At 41.4% G+C, this 22,399-nt stretch overlaps 2 protein-coding genes across 2 annotated transcripts in view; one reads left to right on the top strand and one right to left on the bottom strand.

The window, feature by feature from the left end:
- Positions 1–2,249: 2,249 nt before the first annotated feature.
- Positions 2,250–22,399, top strand: part of LOC124804842 — a 168,507-nt gene continuing 148,357 nt past the window's right edge. The window contains exon 1 of the mRNA XM_047265196.1: positions 2,250–2,567. The gene's annotated coding sequence lies outside the window, so the exon portion shown is untranslated. The remainder of the gene's footprint in view (positions 2,568–22,399) is intronic.
- Positions 8,619–9,491, bottom strand: LOC124803050. The gene has a single exon (XM_047264202.1). The coding sequence runs from the start codon at positions 9,489–9,491 to the stop codon at positions 8,619–8,621; it is 873 nt and encodes a 290-aa protein (XP_047120158.1).

Here is a 22,399-nt window from a genome sequence, read left to right on the forward strand (position 1 = left end):
CTAAACAGTAAATGCATTGCTATAGTATGGGAGGAACGTTGCTGCTCACCATATAGCAGAGATGCGGAGTCGCAGATAAGCACAACAAAATACTCTCACAATTAAAGCTTTCCGCTATTGGCCTTCATCAGCAATAGACAATCCACCCTGGATTTTCCAAATGCAACACTATATTATTCATAGCAATATCATTGGCTTATTTCCTATATATGAGAAATATTCAGAGCAATTACATGTATAATGTTTTAAGGTGAACAAATAGCATGGTCTTAAAAACTCATTTTCTTAAAAAAAATATCGTGGGTTGAAAATAAATAACATGGAAATCAAAAACAATAAATTAATTTATTAACATTCCCTTTTTTTTTACAATTTTTAATTGTACATTAAATAGCATGAGCTTGTTATACAATCGCCTTATGACATTCGACCTATGCCCAAAAGATTTTTATTTGCAGAAATGGTTTATTCTACAGAGAAAATATTGCTTGTGGAGAAGATTTACATGTTTAACACAATAAATTTCTTCCCCAAATTCAGTGGCCATAAATAGACGGTCATAGTTTACATACAACAAATCTGTGAACAACTGCAATTCTTCTGTCTGATGCCATAACAATACGTTCATCTTACATTTAAGCATTAAGTTCTCAGTGCCCCTAAAAATCTTCTCAGAAATATGAGAAAATTTAATAATTTCCCTAGCTCGATTGGTTTAGTGCTTTTGACATCCTTCATCATGATCAATCCAGTTTTGTTGACATCACTAGAAGAAAAAACACTTCTAATAATAATAATAATAGTAATTTTTTTTTCATTCGGCCATTACAGCAATGGACATCAGGCATATGATACAATAGAACCGTTAATTCAAAGATAAGAAGAGGTGCATCATTAATACTACAAAATTATATTTGAAGTAATCATTTATATCATAGTCTGCGTGAGCAACTAGCCATTCGTACAGTTTTTGATTGAATGCTTTTTCAGGGCGTTCATGTACATATTGTGGAAGCTTATTAAATAATTTGTGCCCCAACAGTCGCTACAATGAATTTTTTTGGTTATTTACGTAGCCATGCTTCCAGCTATATACTCAATTACGTACTCAGAGGACATGTTAGTGATTCATAGTCGGGTACATAATCACGACCTTAACCCATTGAGTTCACATGGCAAAAAGAAGGTGGTGGTATAGTGACAGCATGTAGCATATTTATATTTGAATCCAGACAATGTGTATATTGAGACCCATCTATTTGAGCAATTAAGCGCTTCCTGTATGCTGACCTAAACTGGGTGGCATTTGGGCTATTCCTGTTTCCAACTCTTCCACATATGTTGGAAAAAAAATTGTTGTAAGTTGTCCTGACTTGTTTTTCAAGTTAAAAAATGTTTCATTTCTGCATTTTCGTGCCAGACATAGAGTTCTGCAAGCTTTTGTATGGACACAATAACAGAAGTTCCTCCAGAGAGCCTCAAAGATTTGAAATAATTAGTGGTCATTAATTCTTACACAGATTTGTTCCTGTTTCCTTTATAAATCAGCATGTTACTGCCTTGGCCTAGGGTGTGTAAGAATTAAGTATGGCAAATGCATTTTCTTTTTATAATTCTTACTGTAGCCTCACACCCGTAAAGTTCTTTTGACCCCCTTTTTTAAAAATTGACATTACATTTGCAGAAGAATTACTGAGTGTTTGGACTGCCAAAGTCACCTTTATTTTTTGTTTGTAAATAGGTGGTATGTTTACAAACAAGGAACTCATTGCAGGATGCAAAGTTGGAAACCTTCCCGTTGCTTTCAATTTACGAGTGGAACAAAGTATTCAGATTTAATTTTATTGTACCATATAATAAAATATTTCTTCTTCCAGCAGTTTAATGTGATGGTTTGAGAATTTGAGCTGCAGTAAATATACAAAACACCTTCTTGTCAGGGAGCTAAAATCTGTTAACTGTATACACTCAATGTTTTGACCACAAGAACGGAAATATGCTTTTGCGCTTTGACCATAGTTATAATGGCGATCGAGTTAGCGTAATGGCATTGGGTGCTGCAAGGAGAGTTTGCCTCTCTATGCAATTTGAATTCCACACTCAGTCAGCGGGACATTCGCCACGTCTGTTCAGATCTGTGACGTCCAATGCAAATTGATCTCTAGAGATGCAGATTCATCATGAATGTCGATATGTTGTATCGACATTCGGGGAAACGTTTCAAATTTCAATAGTGGCGGCATGGTTCTCATGCTGAGTTGTTGATGTTGTTTATACGTGATAGTGGATGATTTGTCTTGGGATTTTAAGCTATTGCCTTTAATTGGTGTGTTTTACAGAAGTAAAATTCTTACGGATCTTTTTTATGTGAGAGTTTTTGGGTGACAGATTGTAATAAAATGTATCCGGTGTTATGTGCGTCCGACGAAAAATTAATGAACTTGGAAATAGAATACAAGGAAAAAACCTTAGATTTTGACGAAATGCTGCATTACAGCTTCTGAATACAGAACGTTGCACGTAGTTGGTACAATGTTTTGTCTCTAAATAAAATCGTCATCGTTCAGGTACGTATTGCCCAACGTCACTTAGTACCAGGTTATGTCGTTTTCTTTATGTCTTACAGTATTCAACAATTGTTTTAAGACCTACACTATTTGTTTCGTGTGGCTTACCGGTTATATGTTTCATTCCGGACTATTACCTTAAATATTTTTAGTGGACGATTTCCATTTCCAACCAAGCTGTATTTTGATTTTTAGGTTCGTATTACGTTGGTGAAACTGTAATATTAGTTTTGCATCATTTATGTTGTATTCGTTGACTTTTGTGAAATTTAACTACGGTGTCACAAGTTTTTGTGTTTTCAAAATAGAACCAATAGTTTTCTGTATTGAAGGTAAGACTAACCATGAAAGAGAGAGGCTATTGATAAGTAACGATTTTTTTTTCCCCGAAGTAATATTTTAGGTTCCTCAGAGCTATTTGCCTAGTCAATTCGTTGTTGTTGTTGTCGTCGTCGTCGTCAGTCCTGAGACTGGTTTGATGCAGCTCTCCATGCTACTCTATCCTGTGCAAGCTGCTTCATCTCCCAGTACTTACTGCAGCCTACATCCTTCTGAATCTGTTTAGTGTATTCATCTCTTGGTCTCCCTCTACGATTTTTACCCTCCCCGCAGCCCTCCAATGCTAAATTTGTGATCCCTTGATGCCTCAGAACATGTCCTACCTACCGGTCCCTTCTTCTTGTTAAGTTTTGCCACAAACTCCTCTTCTCCCCAATTCTATTCAATACCTTCTCATTAGTTATGTGGTCTACCCATCTAATCTTCAGCATTCTTCTGTAGCACCACATTTCGAAAGCTTCTATTCTCTTCTTGTCCAAACTATTTATCACTTCCATACATGGCTACACTGCATACAAATACCTTCAGAAACGACTTCCTGACAATTAAATTTATACTCGATGTTAACAAATTTCTCTTCTTCAGAAACGCTTTCCTTGCCGTTGCCAGTCTACATTTTATATCCTCTCTACTTCGACCATCATCCGTTATTTTGCTCCCCAAATAGCAAAACTCCTTCACTACTTTAAGTGTCTCATTTCCTAATCTAATTCCCTCAGCATCACCCTACTTAATTTGACTACATTCCATTATCCTCGTTTTGCTTTTGTTGATGTCCATCTTATATCCTCCTTTCAAGACACTGTCCAGTCCGTTCAACTGCTCTCCCAAGTCCTTTGCTTACAGTGTTTTTATTTCTTCTCTATGGATTTTAATACCTACTCCGAACTTTTCCTTTGTTTCCTTTACTGCTTGCTCAATATACAGGGTTATTACAAATGATTGAAGCGATTTCACAGCTCTACAATAACTTTATTATTTGAGATATTTTCACAATGCTTTGCACACACATACAAAAACTCAAAAAAGTTTTTTAGGCATTCACAAATGTTCGATATGTGCCCCTTTAGTGATTCGGCAGACATCAAGCCGATAATCAAGTTCCTCCCACACTCGGCGCAGCATGTCCCCATCAATGAGTTCGAAAGCATCGTTGATTCGAGCTCGCAGTTCTGGCACTTTTCTTGGTAGAGGAGGTTTAAACACTGAATCTTTCACATAACCCCACAGAAAGAAATCGCATGGGGTTAAGTCGGGAGAACGTGGAGGCCATGACATGAATTGTTGATCACGATCTCCACCACGACCGATCCATCGGTTTTCCAATCTCCTGTTTAAGAAATTCTTCTGCTTTAGCCTTTTCCGTAAGATTTTCCAACCCGTCGGCTGTGGTACGTTTAGCTCCCTGCTTGCTTTATTCGTCGACTTCCGCGGGCTACGCATGAAACTTGCCCGCACGCGTTCAACAGTTTCTTCGCTCACTGCAGGCCGACCTGTTGATTTCCCCTTACAGAGGCATCCAGAAGCTTTAAACTGCGCATACCATCGCCGAATGGAGTTAGCAGTTGGTGGGTCTTTGTTAAACTTCGTCCTGAAGTGTCGTTGCACTGTTATGATTGACTGATGTGAGTGCATTTTAAGCACGACATACGCTTTCTCGGTTCATGTCGCCATTTTGTCGCACTGCACTCTCGAGCGCTCTGGCGGCAGAAACCTGAAGTGCGGCTTCAGCCGAACAAAACTTTATGAGTTTTTCTATGTATCTGTAGTGTGTCGTGACCATATGTCAATGAATGGAGCTACAGTGAATTTATGAAATCGCTTCAATCATTTGTAATAGCCCTGTACAGATTAAATAACATCGGGGACAGGCTACAACCCTGTCTCACTCCCTTCCCAACTGCTGCTTCCCTTTCATGCCCCTCGACTCTGGTGTAGTCCAACAGTGTATATTTCGAAACAGAACCATTTTTACACATTATGGTAACAGGAGTTGTCAGGGAGAAGTTTTTTCAGTTCTCATATTTTTTGTGGATTATTAGACATTTTATTTAACTTGGTGAATAATCCAAAATTTTAGTTGTGCTATTGTGCAACCCTTTTTTTCTGCTAAAGACAACCATAATGTACGCAGCGGGTGTGTGTGTGTGTGTGTGTGTGTGTGTGTGTGTGTGTGTGTGTGTGTGTAATCGTTGTTCCTTCTGAGGCTAGGGTTGCTTACTGGGCTTTTTGTGAGATCTTGATGAGTGACATGACTGATCTGTAGCACAGCCCAATGTCTCGTTTAAGTTGGAAGGTGACAATTTGACTGTGAGTTAGTGAAGTCGACAAATGTGAAAGTAGAGAATCTGGTAGTGGTAACTAATTGACCAGTAGTGAAACTTAGTGTATATGTCCGTGTGGTATTGAGAAACGAAAGTGGGATCCAGTATGTAAATTTTACCCCTTTTGAGCTGTGGAGGATTGTTTATACGACAAACTTTTTGAGAAAATAAATGTAGTGTGAAGCAGTTGTCTCTTTGCCCAACTCGTTAAGTGGATGTTAACAACATGATCATGGGTGAGTGCAACACATTATTCTTTCAGTGCATTTTTACGCAGTGAAGACTTTCTTTCTTATACTTGAGTTACACCAGAACATTAATCCATGTGAATTTATTAAATGGAAATATGCAGAATGTCAACTTCCTGATTTGTCTCTCCCCAAGAGTTGGAATGGTTATAAGAGCAAATGTGGCAGAAATAAGTTGTTTTAGGAGTTCCAAAGGGTGCTTTTTTGATTCTAAGTTCTCATCAACATGGACACCCAAGAACTTTGAAGTTTCTTCCTTGTTTATTAGTTCCTCCCCATATGTTACGTCTGTCATTTATGTAGTACCTCTATATGTGCAGAACTAAATATATTGTGTCTTTTCAAAACTGAGTGTGAAACCATTTGTAGAAAACCAATCAGTGATACTTTAAAGAACATTGGTTCCTATTTCTGTTTCTGTATGTATGCTTATATTGATTACAATACTAGTTTCATCTGCAAAAGAAGTAATTTTGCTTGTTGTATATTACACGGAATATCATTTACATATATAGAAACAATAGTGGACTAAGTTTGAGCATTGAGGAACCCCATAAGTGATCTCTCCCCAGTCACCACTATGTACCCAGAGTATATTGGTTGAATTACTAAGTATAACTTTCTGGATTCTTTTCATTAGGTATGAGGTTATCCATTGGTTGCCCTATACCATCAATCCCATAAAACTTCCAACTTATGCAAGAGAGTACTGTGATTCACACAGTCAGGTGCCTTAGGTAGGTTTCAGATAATACCAACAGGCACTATTTTATTATTTAATGCTTGTAAAACTTGGTGAGTGAACATGTAAATTGAAATTCAAATTGTGATTACCTGAGGATATTATTGTTGCTCAGGTGAGATACTCTTCTAGACTACATCACCGTCTCAAAAATTACGGAAAATGATGTCAGCAATGAAACAGGTTGGTAATTATTGACATCTCTCCTATCACCCTTCTTAGATAGGTTATTTATTTCTCATTCGATCTGCCAGATACATTTTACAAAGAACAGAAAAGATTAATATAAATCACAATAAACGTTTGGAACTTACAATGTGGAAACAAATTATATCGGTTATTACATTACAATTATGTCAGGGAAACTACATTATCACATTAAATGGAACAAAAATCACATAAATTCAAGCTATTAATTACACAGTAACATTAAGATTATGGAGCCATTTCCTGGCATTGTCCGTTAACGTGTGGAATGACATCAGAGAGCCTTCTCTGAAACAATGAATGTTACAAACCAGAAGATGGTCCATTGTTTGTACCTCGCCACAGTCACAACACAAATCATATGTATAGCCCCACTTGGTTGTTTGCTGTCTGCATCGTCCAACTCCCGTGTGAAACCTGTTTAGAGCCAACCAGTGTTTCCTGTTGAGATTGAAGACTTCAACCCTTTTGGTTGGGTCGTGGATTAGGTGATGGTTTTCCTCGCCACCTCTCCTCAGACCCTGCCATGCATTCTTCCACTCAGCATCGAGTCCCTCTGTGCCCAATGTTCTGCTCCAGACTGTAGGTTTCCTGGACTTGAGTCTCATGGGTCCTCCCATGTCGGCATGTATGGGTAGCCTTGGGTTTGCTTCAATTTTTTCTACTATGTCCTGGGTTGCTTTCTCTCTATGTGTAGAAGCTGGAGCGATGTTTGCCAGCACTGGAAGCCACTCAACGGGGGTTGGCCTGAGAGTGCCGGTGACGGTTCTGAGTGGTATTTAGTTATACATCCAGTTCTTTGGCATGCGGGCTTCTGCTCCAGACTGGGTCACAGTATTCTGCAGTGCTATACACCAGTGCCAGTGCTGCGGTTCATAGAGTGGCAGCATCACAACCCCAAGTGGTGCCTGCCAGTCTGTTGAGCGGGTTATTTCTCGTCTTTAGCTTTTGGGCAGTATCAGTTAGGTGTTGTCTGAAAGTCATGCTGTGATCTAGCTTAATACCGAGATATTTTGGGAAATTCTCGTGGCTTGACAGCTTTACCATTTACAACCAGGCGCAGTTCCCTTCTCGCTTCCTTGTTGTTTAGATGCACGACTGTGCTTACTGTTTTTGTCACATTGGTTTTTAGATGCCATGTGTCGTCGTATTTTTTCAGTGTAGCTAGATCTTCATTTAGTGTTGATTCCAGGTTTTCAAATGAGTTACTTTGCGTTGTAATAGCTAAATCATCCGCTTGGGCAAATTTACGTGAGTGCAGATCAGGCAAATCTGCTGTATAGATGTTGGAGAGCCAGGGAGCTAAGACTAATCCTTGCGGCAGACCATTTTTTAGGGTATGGCACTTGCTGGCTTCACCATTTAATTTGACCCTGAACTTCCATTTGCTCAGCATGTTGTTCATGAGCTTCAACATTGTTTTGCATTTGACTATATTCGCCAGTTTCAACATGAGACCATTTAGCCATACAGTGTTGTACGCTGATGTCAGGTCAATGAGGACTATCCCTGTTTTCTTCTTTTCCTGAAAGCCTCGTTCAATGTGTGTGGTAAGTGCCAGCACCTGCTTGCAGCAGCTTCTTCCTTGTCTAAAACCTGCTTGCTTCACTGGTAGTTGTTCCTCGAGTACTGGTTTAAGTCTTTCCAACAGTATCCTTTCAAACAGTTTGTAGGTTATGCACAGTAATGAGATTGGCCTGAAGTTCCCTGCATCAGTTCCACTCTTCCCTGGTTTAAGAATGGCAATGATTTTGGCTGTTTTCCATTCTCTTGGGATTTCACAGGTTTCCATTATTCTCGTGAATAGTTTGCCTAGCCATTTCAGCACTTTTGGTCCAAGATTTTTCAAAAATTCAGAGAGGATGTTGTCTGGTCCAGCTGCCTTCCCTGCCCATGTGTGTTAGAGTGCCATCTTCACTTCTTCTTCTTGGACTGCTACCGTAAGCATGTCTGCTTTTTCTTCACATTCCTGCAGTGCCACAGCCATCTGAGCTTTTATGTTTTTCCTTTGCTCAGGAGTCACTGTTATCTTGGCGTTATCCCTGAGTTTCTTGCTGATTTTGTTTGGGTGGATACTGGCCTTTGCTGACTTCCTGTGGTTGGCTCCTCCCAGCTTTCTCGTGAGACTCCAGCTTTTACGGCTTGAATGTGTGAAGTCCATTTGTTCCATCAGCATGTGCCATCTTTGTTTTCATACCTTGTCCTGTAAATCGGTAAGGGCCTGGGCAGTGCACTCATCTTCTGTTCTGTTAAATTCTTCCAGTAGGTTGCTGAATTCTTCAGACCAGCATGGGATGTGGTATTTTCTGGTTCCTTGGGGGATATTTTTATGAGCTGCGTGAATGAGTAACTTATAGAAGTGTGCATAGTTTGCAGCAGTAGGTGGTATTCTCATTATCATTTTCTCCACGCTTTCTCGATATGCTTTCCAGTTGGACATTCTCAGATTCCAACTTGGGATGGGAGGGCTTATTACAATTTGTAGCTGTAGGCCTATTTTTATTAAGACTGGGCAGTGTTGGCTTCTAGGCAGGCGGTTTAATACTGTCTGTGATGCTGGCATTGCTGCTCCTGTATTTTTGCTGGACACGAAACATAAGTTGGGAGTAGTTTTGGTTTTCCATGCACTAGAGTGAAAAGTGGGCTTATCTTTGGCATTGTACAGAAGGTGGTAGTTGTTGGTTTCAGCCCAGTCTGCCAGACAGACGCCATCACTGTTGTTCTTGTTATATCCCCACTTGAAGCGATGAGAGTTGAAGTCTCCTATGTAGACAGCGGGGTGGAGTGTCACAGGGAGCATGGGTGGAGACCAAGAGCTGGAGGGTGGCTTGTACACATTAAATATCGTCATGTCGTTCACCTTGATTCCCACAGTGAAGTCGTGGCTACTCTTTATTTTTGTTGTGTTGCTCAACAGGTCTTTCCTTACCAGGGTGGCTATGGCATGTTTTTCGTGCCCAGCATAGGTAACTGTCGTGAAGCCATGTACTTTGATCTTGGAGATGTTGTCATCCATTAGGTGGGTTTCTTGCAATGCAAGGACGTCCACTTTATTGTCGTTCATGATTTTGGACAGTAGATCTCCTTTCGCTCTACTGTAACCTTCTATATTAACTTGACGCCGGCTGTGGTGGTCTCCCGGTTCTAGGCGCTCAGTCCCGAACCGCGCGACTGCTACGGTCGCAGGTTCGAATCCTGCCTCGGGCGTGGATGTGTGTGATGTCCTTAGGTTAGTTAGGTTTAAGTAGTTCTAAGTTCTAGGGGACTGATGACCAGAGATGTTAAGTCCCATAGTGCTCAGAGCCATTTGAACCATTTTTAACTTGACGCACAATCAGTGTGTTTCACCTTTTCTTAGTGATGATCGCGCATACGTTTCTTCTTCTTGTGTATCTGGCTAGGCCAGGAGGCACAGGGGCGTTCGGCCATCGCTAGGTGCTGGCGTTCAGTTTACTATTCACACCTTGACTAGTAATCCAGGGGCAGGATAAGGACCAACCAGCTCACCCCCTCTTAGGTGTTTGATAATGACATATTTCAGACTCTCTGGAAAAATGGCTTGAGTTAGTGACGTTACACATTTCAGATAAGACTGGGCTTATCATATGGGAACAGGTCTTTAGTACTCTATTAGAAACTCCATCAGGACCAGATTAGCTTTTATTTTGTGGAGAGTGTAGACTTCTGACTTTGCTGCAAATTAGTTTGTTTCAAAATGATCTTTATTACATGTTACATTTGCTGGGTACATAAGTTGCCAACCAAATATTATAGCTGTATATTGAATTCAATTAATGTGAGACCTGCCAGTTGTATCTGTATCTACTGCATACATAATCCGCAAACCATTGTGATGTGTATGACAGAGGGCATTGTACTACACATAAGGGTTTTGGATGTAGTGAACAATACGATCTGGTGGCATATTCTTTGAATGGTGAAATCCGGTGTTAAGTGTATGGGAATTGTGATGTTTATATTTTTACGTTTCAGTTGTTGGTGTCAATTACAAGTATGTTCTGCTTATAATAGGTCATTTATTTCTGTGGGTGGTGCCTGAAGGCCCCCTTACATGATCGAACAATTTGTTAAACTTAATGTGTTTGTCAAATTATTTGGTAGTATACTGCATAGTTTGACATGTTTCTCAAACGTAGACTGACAGCTAATTTGAGAAACAAGTTTGACCGTTTACATATGTGTTGGTCAAAGAGTAGCCACCTACTCGTGAGACTATAAGTTTGAGATATCTGGCAGCAGGAGCAGATTTTGAAGGTTTTATGTTTGTGTCCTGCTTTGCACGTTGTACATTCCCCTCTCGTGTCAAAATACTTCGTGGCATGATTCACAAAGCTTGGAATTTCCTTGAACAGTGAGGTTAAATGTGACGGACTTGTTGGTAAGGCCGCACATATGTTTGACAAACTTGGGGGAAGCCTCTAGCAAATTTAACAAACAAGTTTGATTCTTTACAGGAACATTTAGATTGTGTCATTTGCTAGGTCTCGGAATATAAGTCTAGTTGAGAAAGTGATCCACTGATGGGAACAATGCTTTTTTGTGTTCTAATAGAAGACCTGTGTGTTTTTCTTTATAAATTGGTGACAGGGTGAATTTTGGTGTAGCTTGTGGTCTAGGTTAGTTTGGTTGATAACTTGGTGAAACCAATATGTTTGTCTCTTTTTGTGTTGTTCATTCAGTAGTTACTTGTATGGTCTTGATTGGAACCCCAGTATTCCCATGAGATAGCAATCCTGGCTCAAAACTGTGTTTTCCTTGGAGGTTGAGTTATGTTGTTGGATTTTACTTTGTTAATGTTTCTGATGTCAACCATTGATTGTCCATTAACACTCATGACTCTGCTCTGTTAATGACAGCATCAGTATATCGGCATAATGTCAGATTATTACTTAGTCCAAGGGTTTCTCCCTGTTCAAAGTGTGTATGAATGTGGGAAGGATGGCTTCTTAAATACCTATGTACACACAGTAATCAGTCTTCATGGTCCTTATGTGAGTGATATGTAAATGATTACATTATATTCTTAGATTTTATGGCTATAACAGCCTCAGTAGTTTCGTATTCTGAATAAATTATCTGTTTACAAGTTAAGTCACTTTGTATAAAACTCTTGAGCTTTCAACTGCTGTCTCTGCCAGCATCATCAGTAGTAAAACCTACAGACTGCCAGAGCTGCCACGGTGTCCGTCTTACATTGGTGCGATAGCAGAATCTGTGACCTTCCGGAAGGATTGGAGTGATGCATGTGGGGAAGGCGAGTTGGACAGCTTGTAGCATGCAGCAGGAGGTAAAACTTCACAAAGGGCCACCCATGCTTTTATCTTGAACTGTGTGTTGGTAGTGCTTTGCCACGAGCTATCACAGGAAGTTAAGACAGCACAACAGCTGATCTGTATAGCCGATGACATACTGTATGTACTTTGGGGCTGTCCTGCATCAGGTCTGCTGGTGGCTGACGTTTGTGATGTAAAAAGTGAGGTAGCTTAGTTGTGCATGAACTGCCCTAATGGGTAGGGTATTGTGATCCTACGTGGTGGTAGCTATTTTAGCAGATGAAGTAAAGCAGCAGCGTTTTATAGCATCAGGTGTCACTTTCATTGCAATTTTGAAAGCTATTACAACCTTTTCTTACTTTGCAACTTAGAACTTGTTAAATTCATTCTCATTTGGAATTTTTTGGAAAGAAGTAGGTTCCTCACTAGTAAAATGCTGTGCATGTGTGTTAAACTGCTCTGTCCAGGCAGATTAATGTGACTACCTGTCAAATCCTGAATAACCACCTCTTGTACTCCAGACCACTGTGAGACGTTCAGGAAGGAAGTCGGTGAGATTCTGGAAGGTACCAACAGGGACATGGAGCCACGTTGAATCCAATGCTGTGGCCAACTGTGGTGGGTTTCTTGGTTGAGGATCCATGGCCGCGAACAGCTCGAATCAGGGGGTCACCTGACCAGATGTCCTGTTCCTCCTGCCAATGAAGTTCATTAATTTACACAATATCTAACTTTAACTTATCCACTTACCCTTTCAGATTTTATGACCTGCCTGCCCGATTAAGATATCTATTTCACACTCCACCCCTAGAATGCAAGTGCTTTTTTCCTGATAACACCCTTCTGAAAATTATTATTATTATATTCTTGAAAATTTGGGTTCATTTGTGCTACTTTAGGGAATGAATGATGAACGGATATGGAACAACGGAGGTCTAATGAACTTACATCTGGAAATGCATGATTTCCATGGTAGAGACCATTTATTTAGTCATACATTGTTACAGAGATTGTAGTCTTAATGCATGCTACAGCATGCAGACAGTTACTGTACGTGTTGGAAATGGTTCCCACGTGCCCCTATGCCTGCGTGTGTGTGCCATAGTGTGTTCTGTCTCACACGTTCACGCTCGCCAGGCTGCATCCTAACAATGTTCTATTACACGAATAAGAAAGTTCCAGAATATGTTACGGATGAAAAAAAAAAAGAATAAATAAATAATAGCATGCAGCAGGATGTGAAACTACTTCCTTCAATGTGCTATCCCCATTCTTGTATCCACAAGACCACAGCAATAGAATACAACTCAAGCTTTATTATCATTCTTCTTATGATCTCCTAGAGATTTTTTAGAATCAGTGTATCATTAACTGACATTTAATTATAACAGATCATAGCCAGACTGGTGTTTTTTGCTAAATCTTCAATGTGCTATTTCCTTGAAATGGCATGAGACGTACTGCCATAACACGCACCTTATAATACAGAAACAATGAAACACAATGAATCGATGTGACATCTCAAAAAGTAGTGAGCAAGGCATAGCACATGAGTGATTTCTGATTTCAGCTGAACACCAGTTGCATGCAATTGTATGTCCTCATTTTAGTCATTCGTGGATACTGTTGCTGCAGAGTTCACAAAGTGCTTGAACAAATTTTATTTCTTACTTCTATAGTCTCTGGCACAAATACTCAAATAAATAGCTGTTGAATGTGTCCACACACTGTTGAGGCTCCTGCAGCAATCTCCTTATAGAGACCATGTACATTCAATACTACTTATATGTGTACCCACTTTGGGGTCCTTGAATTTTACATCATGAAGTCCCATCATATGTTTAAATCCATAACCATTAAGACATTTGTATGAACAGAAGCTGTCAGAAATTGCAGTAGTTCTCAGAAGGATGTATTCTTTTATCACATTGCACACCTTGGAACAACTTTAAAACACATACGTGGATTCCTCATTCTATTCCTCCAACTACCCAACTGTCTTCCACAGTATCTCATCTTACAAATTTTCTTCTCCCAAACATTGCCCCATTGATTTCTGTGACAGTGTCTTTGCCACTGAGTTCACTTTTTTTCACGTAGTTTTCCACACGCACTTCTCTACAAAAGCTTTCCCAATCAACTACAGTTTTCTTCATCTATGACGAAGAAGTTCCTATAATGTTTAACCTGTAGATATGTTAATTTCGCAATTTTTGTGAGAGTTAATTTACTCATCGCAAACCAAGAGTTTTCTCTCATTTTTGCGACTCAACTGCACCCCATCAGTACCTTTCTTATGAGCAATAATGCTCATAGCTCCACCACATATTGCACATTTCCGTTGTCTGGCTATGAAACAGTTAGCAGTGTACCGTGCACTACTTACCGTGCTGCCTTAGCAGTACATAAGCACAAGGTTGATGAAATGAAATTTTTTGATCACTATAGCTGAAAACACAATTAAGGGAAATCATGTTGTCTGCTCAAGAGACAGCACTTTCTCAGGCTGATGCCATCTGTTTTGGTACATCTCGTTGGCTACTTACAAGAGTGCCAAATGCTGCATTGGTAACTGTGGTTACATCACATTACATTAATACTTATTCCATAGTTTGAAAATATGATCTTATGTAATGATGTGGAGCATATAAGTTTAACATAAATTTTCTTTACACGACAATTTTTTTACAGTTACTACTTCATATCTAAAAATCCATCTATTGAGTAGAAGGAGTTGTCATTCAGAAATTTTTTTAATTTGTTTTTAAATGTGCGTTGGCTACCTGTCAGACTTTTAATGCCACTTGGCAAATGACCAAAGATTTTTGTGCCTGCATAATTCACGCCTTTCTGCGCCAAAGTGAGATTTAACTCAGAGTAGTGAAGATCGTCCTTTATTCTACTGTTGTCGGTATGCACTTCACTTTTATTTTTTAATTGGGTTGGCTTATTAACAACAAATTTCATAAGTGAATGTATGTTTTGTGAAGGTGCTGTGACTATCCCGAATAGCTTAAATAAATGTCTACAAGGTTTCCTTGTGTGGGCTCCAGCTAATATCCTGATTACACACTGTGTGCAATGAATACTTCTTCTCTTAATGATGAATTGCCTCAAAATATGATATCATATAAAAGCAATGAATGAAAGTAGGCATAATAGGCTAATTTACTGGTTTGTCACCAGCATTTTAAATAACCATAGTAGCATAAGTACAGGGTGTGGCAGGCAAATCTGCATTTATTATTAGTGCGCGGAAGTGTTGGAAGTAGTGGGGGACGAGTAAACAAGGTCACCCTGCATTCCCCAACACAAAGCATTTCAGTAGCCATAGAGCAGTGGACTAAACAACAGTCGTTTGCTAAGAAAGCGTTCTACCGAAGCGGTAGCTATGTAGCTGCTCAGCGTTGTTTCTTGGCGCATTTTCTAATTAATCATAATAGGCTGGTGTTCTAGGTTAACTAAATAAAAACTTGGGTCGAAAACTTTGAAAACATCGGTGAAAGAACAAGGAAAAGGAGGTGGCATAACGAAGGCAGTGGGTACTCCTGAGAATGTGGAACATGTAAGAATTGCTGTGGGAAGAAGGCCCTGGAGATCAGCGAGTAGACAGAGTGTTGCACTTGGAATTTCTGACTGAACTGTCTGAAGGATTTTGGGGTTAGACTCACAGCACCACCCATTCAAAATCCAAATGGTTAGCGCTTTGAATAATGACTTCGTGGTCCAACAGCATTTCTGTGAAAGTCTTTTGCAAATGATTGTAGAAAACGAGGCGCTTGTTCACAACCTCTAGGTGGGTGACGAGGCACATTTTCACCTCAATGGATATGTGAACAAACAGAACTTTAGATATTGGTATGATCAGAACCCTCACTAACTCCATGAAATACCCCTGCACTCAGCCAAGGTAACAGTTTGGTGTGCTATGTCCTCATCGGGAATAATAGGCCCTTATTTTTTTGAGAATGAAAGAGGGCAACTTGTTATCGTGAATGCTGAGCATTAGTCAACAATGTTAAGGTTATTCTTCATACCTCACCTTCGTCTATGTGCAGTGAATGATGAAACATTATTTCAACAAGATGGAGCAGCAAGTCACACAGCCCTCGTGAGCATTAATGTTCTCAATGAAGTTTTTCTTAACCGGGTGATTTCCAAGAATGGAGTGATTGCTTGCATTTTCTAATGAATAGCTGGACCCTATTTTCTCTACAACATACAAAAATGGTTGTTAAAAATGTTTTCTATTCTGACTATTTGTTAATAAACTTTTCATTGAGTTTGATAGAAACATAGCTTCCTGTGCTCTCGGCTGCCATGTTTCCCTGTTAACAATATCCCAAATTGTTTCACTTTATTATCAGAGGTGCTAATCTCAGACATAATGCATATACTTCTGCACTTTTTAATAACTTTTCTTAATACAGTGCAGTCGTTTTTATAGTGTTTCACTATTTGTGGATTATTACTTCTTCTAGCTATAAAATACATTTCCCTTTTCTGTTTACAAGATTTTTCATCCCTTAAGTAAACCATGGCTTGTTATATGGTTTCATACAATTATGTCTCAGTGTTTTTTTAGGGAAACTGTTTTCAAATATACTCACAAAGGTATCATGAAACAGGTTAAATTTTAAATTAGCATCGGGTTTCCTGTACACCTCATCCCAATCTACTGTTGCAAGCTTTCCCTAAAATATGCAATTTTCAATCGTTAATTGAACGCATTATTTTGAAGGGCTATTTTGCATTACTGTATGGAGCTATGTCATATACTGTAACTAGCTCTGCATCATTATAAGACAGACCATTCTTAACAGGATTGGTAATAAAGATTGTTTAAATGTAAAAAAAAATTACGAATTAATTTTTTTGTCATTATGTATTTTACACTTTGTGGAAATGCTTGTGGAATGGAATGTGCACCTTTGTTTAAAAATTTACATCAGGCAGGAATTGAACCTGAGCCTGTCATGTTGCAGGTGAACATTTTACCACAGAGCCTTGCAGCCCTACAAGAAAATGATTTTGCTTTAGTTTACTGTACTAAATATGCGGAGAAAACTTCAAAGTCTATTTACTGCAGAAATTTTGAGAGTTTCATTGAACTGCTTTTAGCAATTGAAATTTTAGTTCTGAGTTTGATATACCATATATTTAAAAAATTACAAATAACTAAGTCATGTGAATCTCCTTGTCAGGCACAGATTGAATGTATCACTTCAAATGTCTGACATGGATGCAGGATTTGGTTCTTAGGTGGGTCGAGGGGCATTTCAGTTTCTTACTCTCCTCCCCCCACCACCCTTATCACCATAAAAAAAAATTAACTTGCTGCCACTGCACAGCACTGCCAAGGGGTCAACAATTTTGTTCTCCAAAACTGCTTCGTGATAAATCACCTCGTGAGCTACCGCGTTTCCCTTCAGGAGATAATTGAAAGAAGCATCATGCAGCATTAGCCCACCAGATGTTTTCCATCTCTTGAGTGAGTAGATGTCTTATTTGCACCCATAGATGTGTGCTTGGGATCATCAAAATGAACTTTTGTCTGGTTCAGATTCATTGATGACATTTTCATGATCTGGACTCATGGCAAGGACAACCTTTGTTCTTTCTTCCATAACCTCAGCACCTACTCTCGAATCTCCTTCACCTGGTCCTTCATGCCACCTTCCTCCTGGAAGGAATACACCAGATCGATCCTACCAGATTAACCCAGAGAATTATGTAATGTAATTTGCCACAGAATATTATGATCATGAAACCTTACAGATTAGCACTCGTATCCTGTTGGAATACCTTCTCCTTCAGGCTCTCCACCCCCAAGCATGGTTTTCCAAATTCTTAGCCACAAATATTATAAGTCACATGTTAACAATTTAACTGAAACTTCCTGGCAGATTAAAACTGTGTGCCCGACCGAGACTCGAACTCGGGACCTTTGCCTTTCGCGGGCAAGTGCTCTACCACTGAGCTACCGAAGCACGACTCACGCCCGGTACTCACAGCTTTACTTCTGCTTGCCCGCGAAAGGCAAAGGTCCCGAGTTCGAGTCTCGGTCGGGCACACAGTTTTAATCTGCCAGGAAGTTTCATATCAGCGCACACTCCGCTGCAGAGTGAAAATCTCATTCTGGAAACAATTTAACTAGTTCATTATTTCCTATGAGAAAGTGGATTTTATTCTCAGATATAATTGTTCAAATTGCTTTCAGGCAGGGGCAGGATAGTTGGGCTTGAGTATCTCCTGCAACATGTTAGGCACAGGGGACCCTTAACCCTACCCCGTTTGTCAGCTGCCTTGGTCATCCCTCTCTCGCTCTTTTTTTAAACTGCTTTCTGTAGCTGTTAGCTCTTTTTTCTATTGAAGGATTAGCAATCTGATGCTAATAGTTGAACAAGTTTTTATTTTTCCTCCTAGAGAGTGGTTTCTATTCTCATCTGTAACACTTTGACCACAGTGGGTAGAAGGTGGGCCAGTTGTGAGAGAGATGTGCTCCTGCCAAATGCGGAACCCCGAGGTACTCTCAATTCTGCCCACTGACTTACTGGCATGTTTATTTTGCTGTTGTTGGTCCTATTGTTCTCATTATATGTGGTCCTGTTGTTGTCATTATATGTGTAGCTTTCTCACATTTACTATTACAGAATTGCCTAAAAGGAATTATTTATACCATTACTGTCTTTCCCTTGCATAGAGTTGGTGGGGATCAGCCATGTGAAAAGCATCTTCTTGCAGATGAGCCATGGGGGATGCCTCATCTGCTAACTGGCCTACCAACCAGCCCTGACCAGTATACTTTCACCTCTCTTTAAGTTGTGCCTCACCTCTTCCATCAGTGCTTCACCTTTGCCACTCCTACATCCCTCAGGGGCTCAGCATTCGTTTGCTGAGTACGGGCTTGTCGACCGCAGGGCTCCTGAGCTGGGGCTGGTAAGCACCACCAGTCCTCTGTCACCGGTAAGCTCTGGTCACACTTCAACGACCATCATGCAGCGCAGCGGTGGAATGTTGTGTGGTTTCGGAGAACGGGTGTCTTGGCTTCACCGCCTGGACTGCAAGGGAGGTACCCACCTCTATAAAAAAAAAACCTCAACCACAAGGTGTGCTACGTGATGAGGAGGTGCACGGCTGTTTAGCGAGCAACCTCTGGGGCACCTGCCGCACCCCAGTTGAATCAAGCTTGCTCAGGCATGCAGGGCTCTGCCTGGGTTGACGGTTGTTTCCCTAGCATCTCGTGGGATCCTTATGGAACTGTCTTTCGAAACTACTACTCCTGACGGGATGGGTGTACAGTCAGGCAACACCTACACCCACTCCTCCAAGAGAGAGAGCTCAGTTGGTCAGTCCTCCCGAAAAGAAGTCTCTGAGTAATAGTAACAGGGCATTAGTGTGCCATAACACTACCTGCCTCCCCCCCCTCTCCCCCCCCTCAAAATGACACTTTGGATGCGGACGCATTGGCAGACCTCATTCAGGCACTCCCACACCCATTCCTTCTTGTGGGGGACTTCAGTGCCCACAATATGCTGTGGGGCTCCGCTACTACTTGCTCCAGGGGTCGGCTGATCGAGCGACTCGTCCATTCTGAGGATATCTGCCTGTCAGATGACTGCGGGTCAGATGACTCACTTTTCTACAGCTACAGGGTCTTTTTCAGCTATTGGTCTTTGCTTTTGTTCCTCAGCTATTGCAGATACAGTTCAGTGGGAAGTGGCTCCAGATTTACATTCTAGTGACCACTTCCCAGTTTGGATTCGTCTGTCGCCTAGGACAGTGACCAGCAGGAGACCACGCAGGTGGATGATACAAAGGGCAAATTGGTTACATTACAGTCGACAGGCTGCTTTTGAACAAAAGGATTGTGCACAAGAGGCGGCGGCCCATATCACTCATGAGATCCAAAGGGCTGCTGCAGAGTCCATCCTCAGGTCTAGTAACCACTTCAGACGATGGCCTGCACCTTGATGGAATAACGACTGTCGATTGGCAATCGGGGCCAGACTGACAGCTCTTCAGAACTTCAAACGGTGTCCAACTACAGACAATCTTTATGTCTTCAGGTCTGCTAGGCCACATGCAAGGCAAGTGATCAAAGAACAGAGTCGGTCCACTTGCGCTGCGCACATTTGGGAATCAATAAGACCGATTTCAGGCAAGAGTAGTACACATCCCCTAACGGCCTTGCCAAATAATGGGGTCTTGGTGGACATGCCAGAAGAGAGAGCTCACATTTTAGCTGAACACTTCTTTACTAAGTCATCCAGACAAGCTCCTGCTGTTCAGGCATTCCGCCGGACTGCAGAGATGAGGAAGCTCAATTTTTTTCTCACATAAGGAAGAAGACTACAACCTTCCATTCTCCTTGTGGGAACTGAATCAGCTTTATCTGCAGCCAGAGACACTGCTCCAGGACGTGATGAGATCCATTATACCATGCTTTGTCATCTGTGCCCTGAAGCGAAAGGTCAGCTCCTCTCTTGTTTCAATCAGATTTGGTTCGATGGACAGTACCCCACGACATGGAAGGAGGCAATCTTAATTCCATTCTGGAAACCAGGTAAGGACCGTAGCGCCCCTAACAATTACCGTAGTGTCGCCCTTACTAGTTGTGTGGGTAAGACCCTTGAACGCATGCTCAATCGCCGCCTTATCTGGCTGCTCGAGTCCCAAGGTTACCTGGCCGCTCCCAGTGTGGTTTCAGGCACTACCGTTCCACTCTTGACAACTTAATTCTACTGGAGCGGCGACACATGAGTCCTCCTTATGCCGAAACCATTTAGTTTGTGTGTTTTTTGACCTCGAAAAAGCATATGACACTACTTGGAGGTACAACATCCTTCATCAACTTCATGAATGGGAACTACGTGGACGATGCCTGCTGCTTCTGATCCAATCCTTTCTCAAGGACAGGCGTTTTCGTTATCGCATTGGTGATGCCATGTCTGATTGCTATGTTGTGGAGAATGGTGTGCCCCAGGGCAGTGTCCTCAGTGTCACATTGTTTGCCATCGCTATCAATGGCATTTCCTCTACAGTCAGGAGCCCTGTCAGATGCTCTTTGTTTTTGGATGACTTTGGAATCTTGTACTCTTCCTCTGATCTTATGATGATGACGAGGCATCTACAACTGACCATTAGGAGGCTGGAAACCTGGGCCCAGACAACTGGTTTTCGGTTCTCACCTGAAAAGACTGTGTGTGTCAATTTTAATTGTGCTCATCAGAGTTTTAACCAACCGGAGCTTACAATGGGGGACCGTATTTTACTTTTTGAAGACAGTTGCTTTTTGGGTTTATTATTTGACTCGAAATTAATGTGGCCCCCACACCTGAAAGACCTACGAACAAAGGGCTTCCTGTTGTTGAACATTTTGAAATGCCTTGGCGGAAAAACATGGAGAGCTGACATGTCCCGCCTCCTACAGTTTTATAGGGCATTTGTTCAATCATGCTTAGACTATGGCAGCGTGGTCTATGGATGGGCCCGTCCTTCCTACCTCCGGATGTTAGATGCTGTCCACCATGCGGGCATTCGGACGTCGACTGGAGCCTTTTGGACTAGCCCAGTTCAGAGTCTGTGTGCAGAGGCTCATGAACCACCACTCTGGATTTAGTGATGTATCCTTTTGGCTCTGCAGGCGCTGAAAATCTCAGCGTCACCCCAGTCATTGGCATTTAGTTCTGTGATCCAACCCACCTTCGAACAACTGTTCAGGAATCGGCCCCAAGCGACCCAGCCATTTGGTATACATGCTATGGACTGCCTCGAGGAGCTGGATCTCTCGGGCATGAAAATACACACCCAGGGATGGAACGCACTGCCGCCTTGGTGTCTTCGAAGGCCCAAAGTGATTTTAGGCTTGACACAGTACCCAAAAAATTGTACTCCAGATATGGTTTTTACAACTTTGTTTTCGTCTATTTTAATATGTACCACAGTTTTATCGTTATTTATACAGATGGATCCCAGCAGGGGAATGCTCTCGTTTGTTCTGTGGTTTTTCTTGATAGGGTTTTTAAAGTGCCTCTTCCAGAACAATTTACAAATTATGATGCCGAGTTATATGGCGTTCTAATGGTACTGTAGAGGGTTCACTGACATCACCGCACGAGTTTTCTTGTCTGTTCTGACTCTCTTAGTGCACTGCAAGCGCTTTACCAAATGTATCCGGTACACCCGCTGATTCAGCTCATCCATGACTGCTTACAGCGGCTCCAACGCTGTGGCAAGGAGGTGATCTTTTGCTGGGTACCTGGCCACGTTAGGATACAGGGTAACGTCATGGCTGATAGAGCTGCCAAGGAAGCATGTTGGGATGGTGCTGTCCATCAATGTCCCATCCTGTTGCACGCCATTATCTCATTTTCTGACAGATGCATCATGCGTTTGTGGGGGACTGAATGGTTGCAGGTGTCAGACAACAAACTGCAGTTGCTCAAACCGACCACAAATCTTGGCGGACTTCGTGTCAGCCAACCACTGGAAGGAGGTTTTGCTTACCAGACTGCGCATCGGGCATAGCTCTTTCACACATGGCTTCCCCCTCCCGGAGGAGGATCCACCTTTCTGTGAAGTTTGTGGCGTGCTGCTTTCAGTTCAGCGTATTGTGGCTAAGTGTGTCCTGTATACTGATATTAGGGCAGCCCTTGGTCTCGCTGGAGATCTGCCC

This window comes from Schistocerca piceifrons, chromosome 1, assembly GCF_021461385.2.
Source record: "Schistocerca piceifrons isolate TAMUIC-IGC-003096 chromosome 1, iqSchPice1.1, whole genome shotgun sequence".
Classification (NCBI taxonomy): Eukaryota; Metazoa; Arthropoda; class Insecta; order Orthoptera; family Acrididae; genus Schistocerca; species Schistocerca piceifrons.

Excerpts from the sequence above, each read along its gene's own strand:
- LOC124803050 (XM_047264202.1), bottom strand. The coding sequence starts at position 9,491 with ATGAACGACAATAAAGTGGACGTCCTTGCATTGCAAGAAACCCACCTA.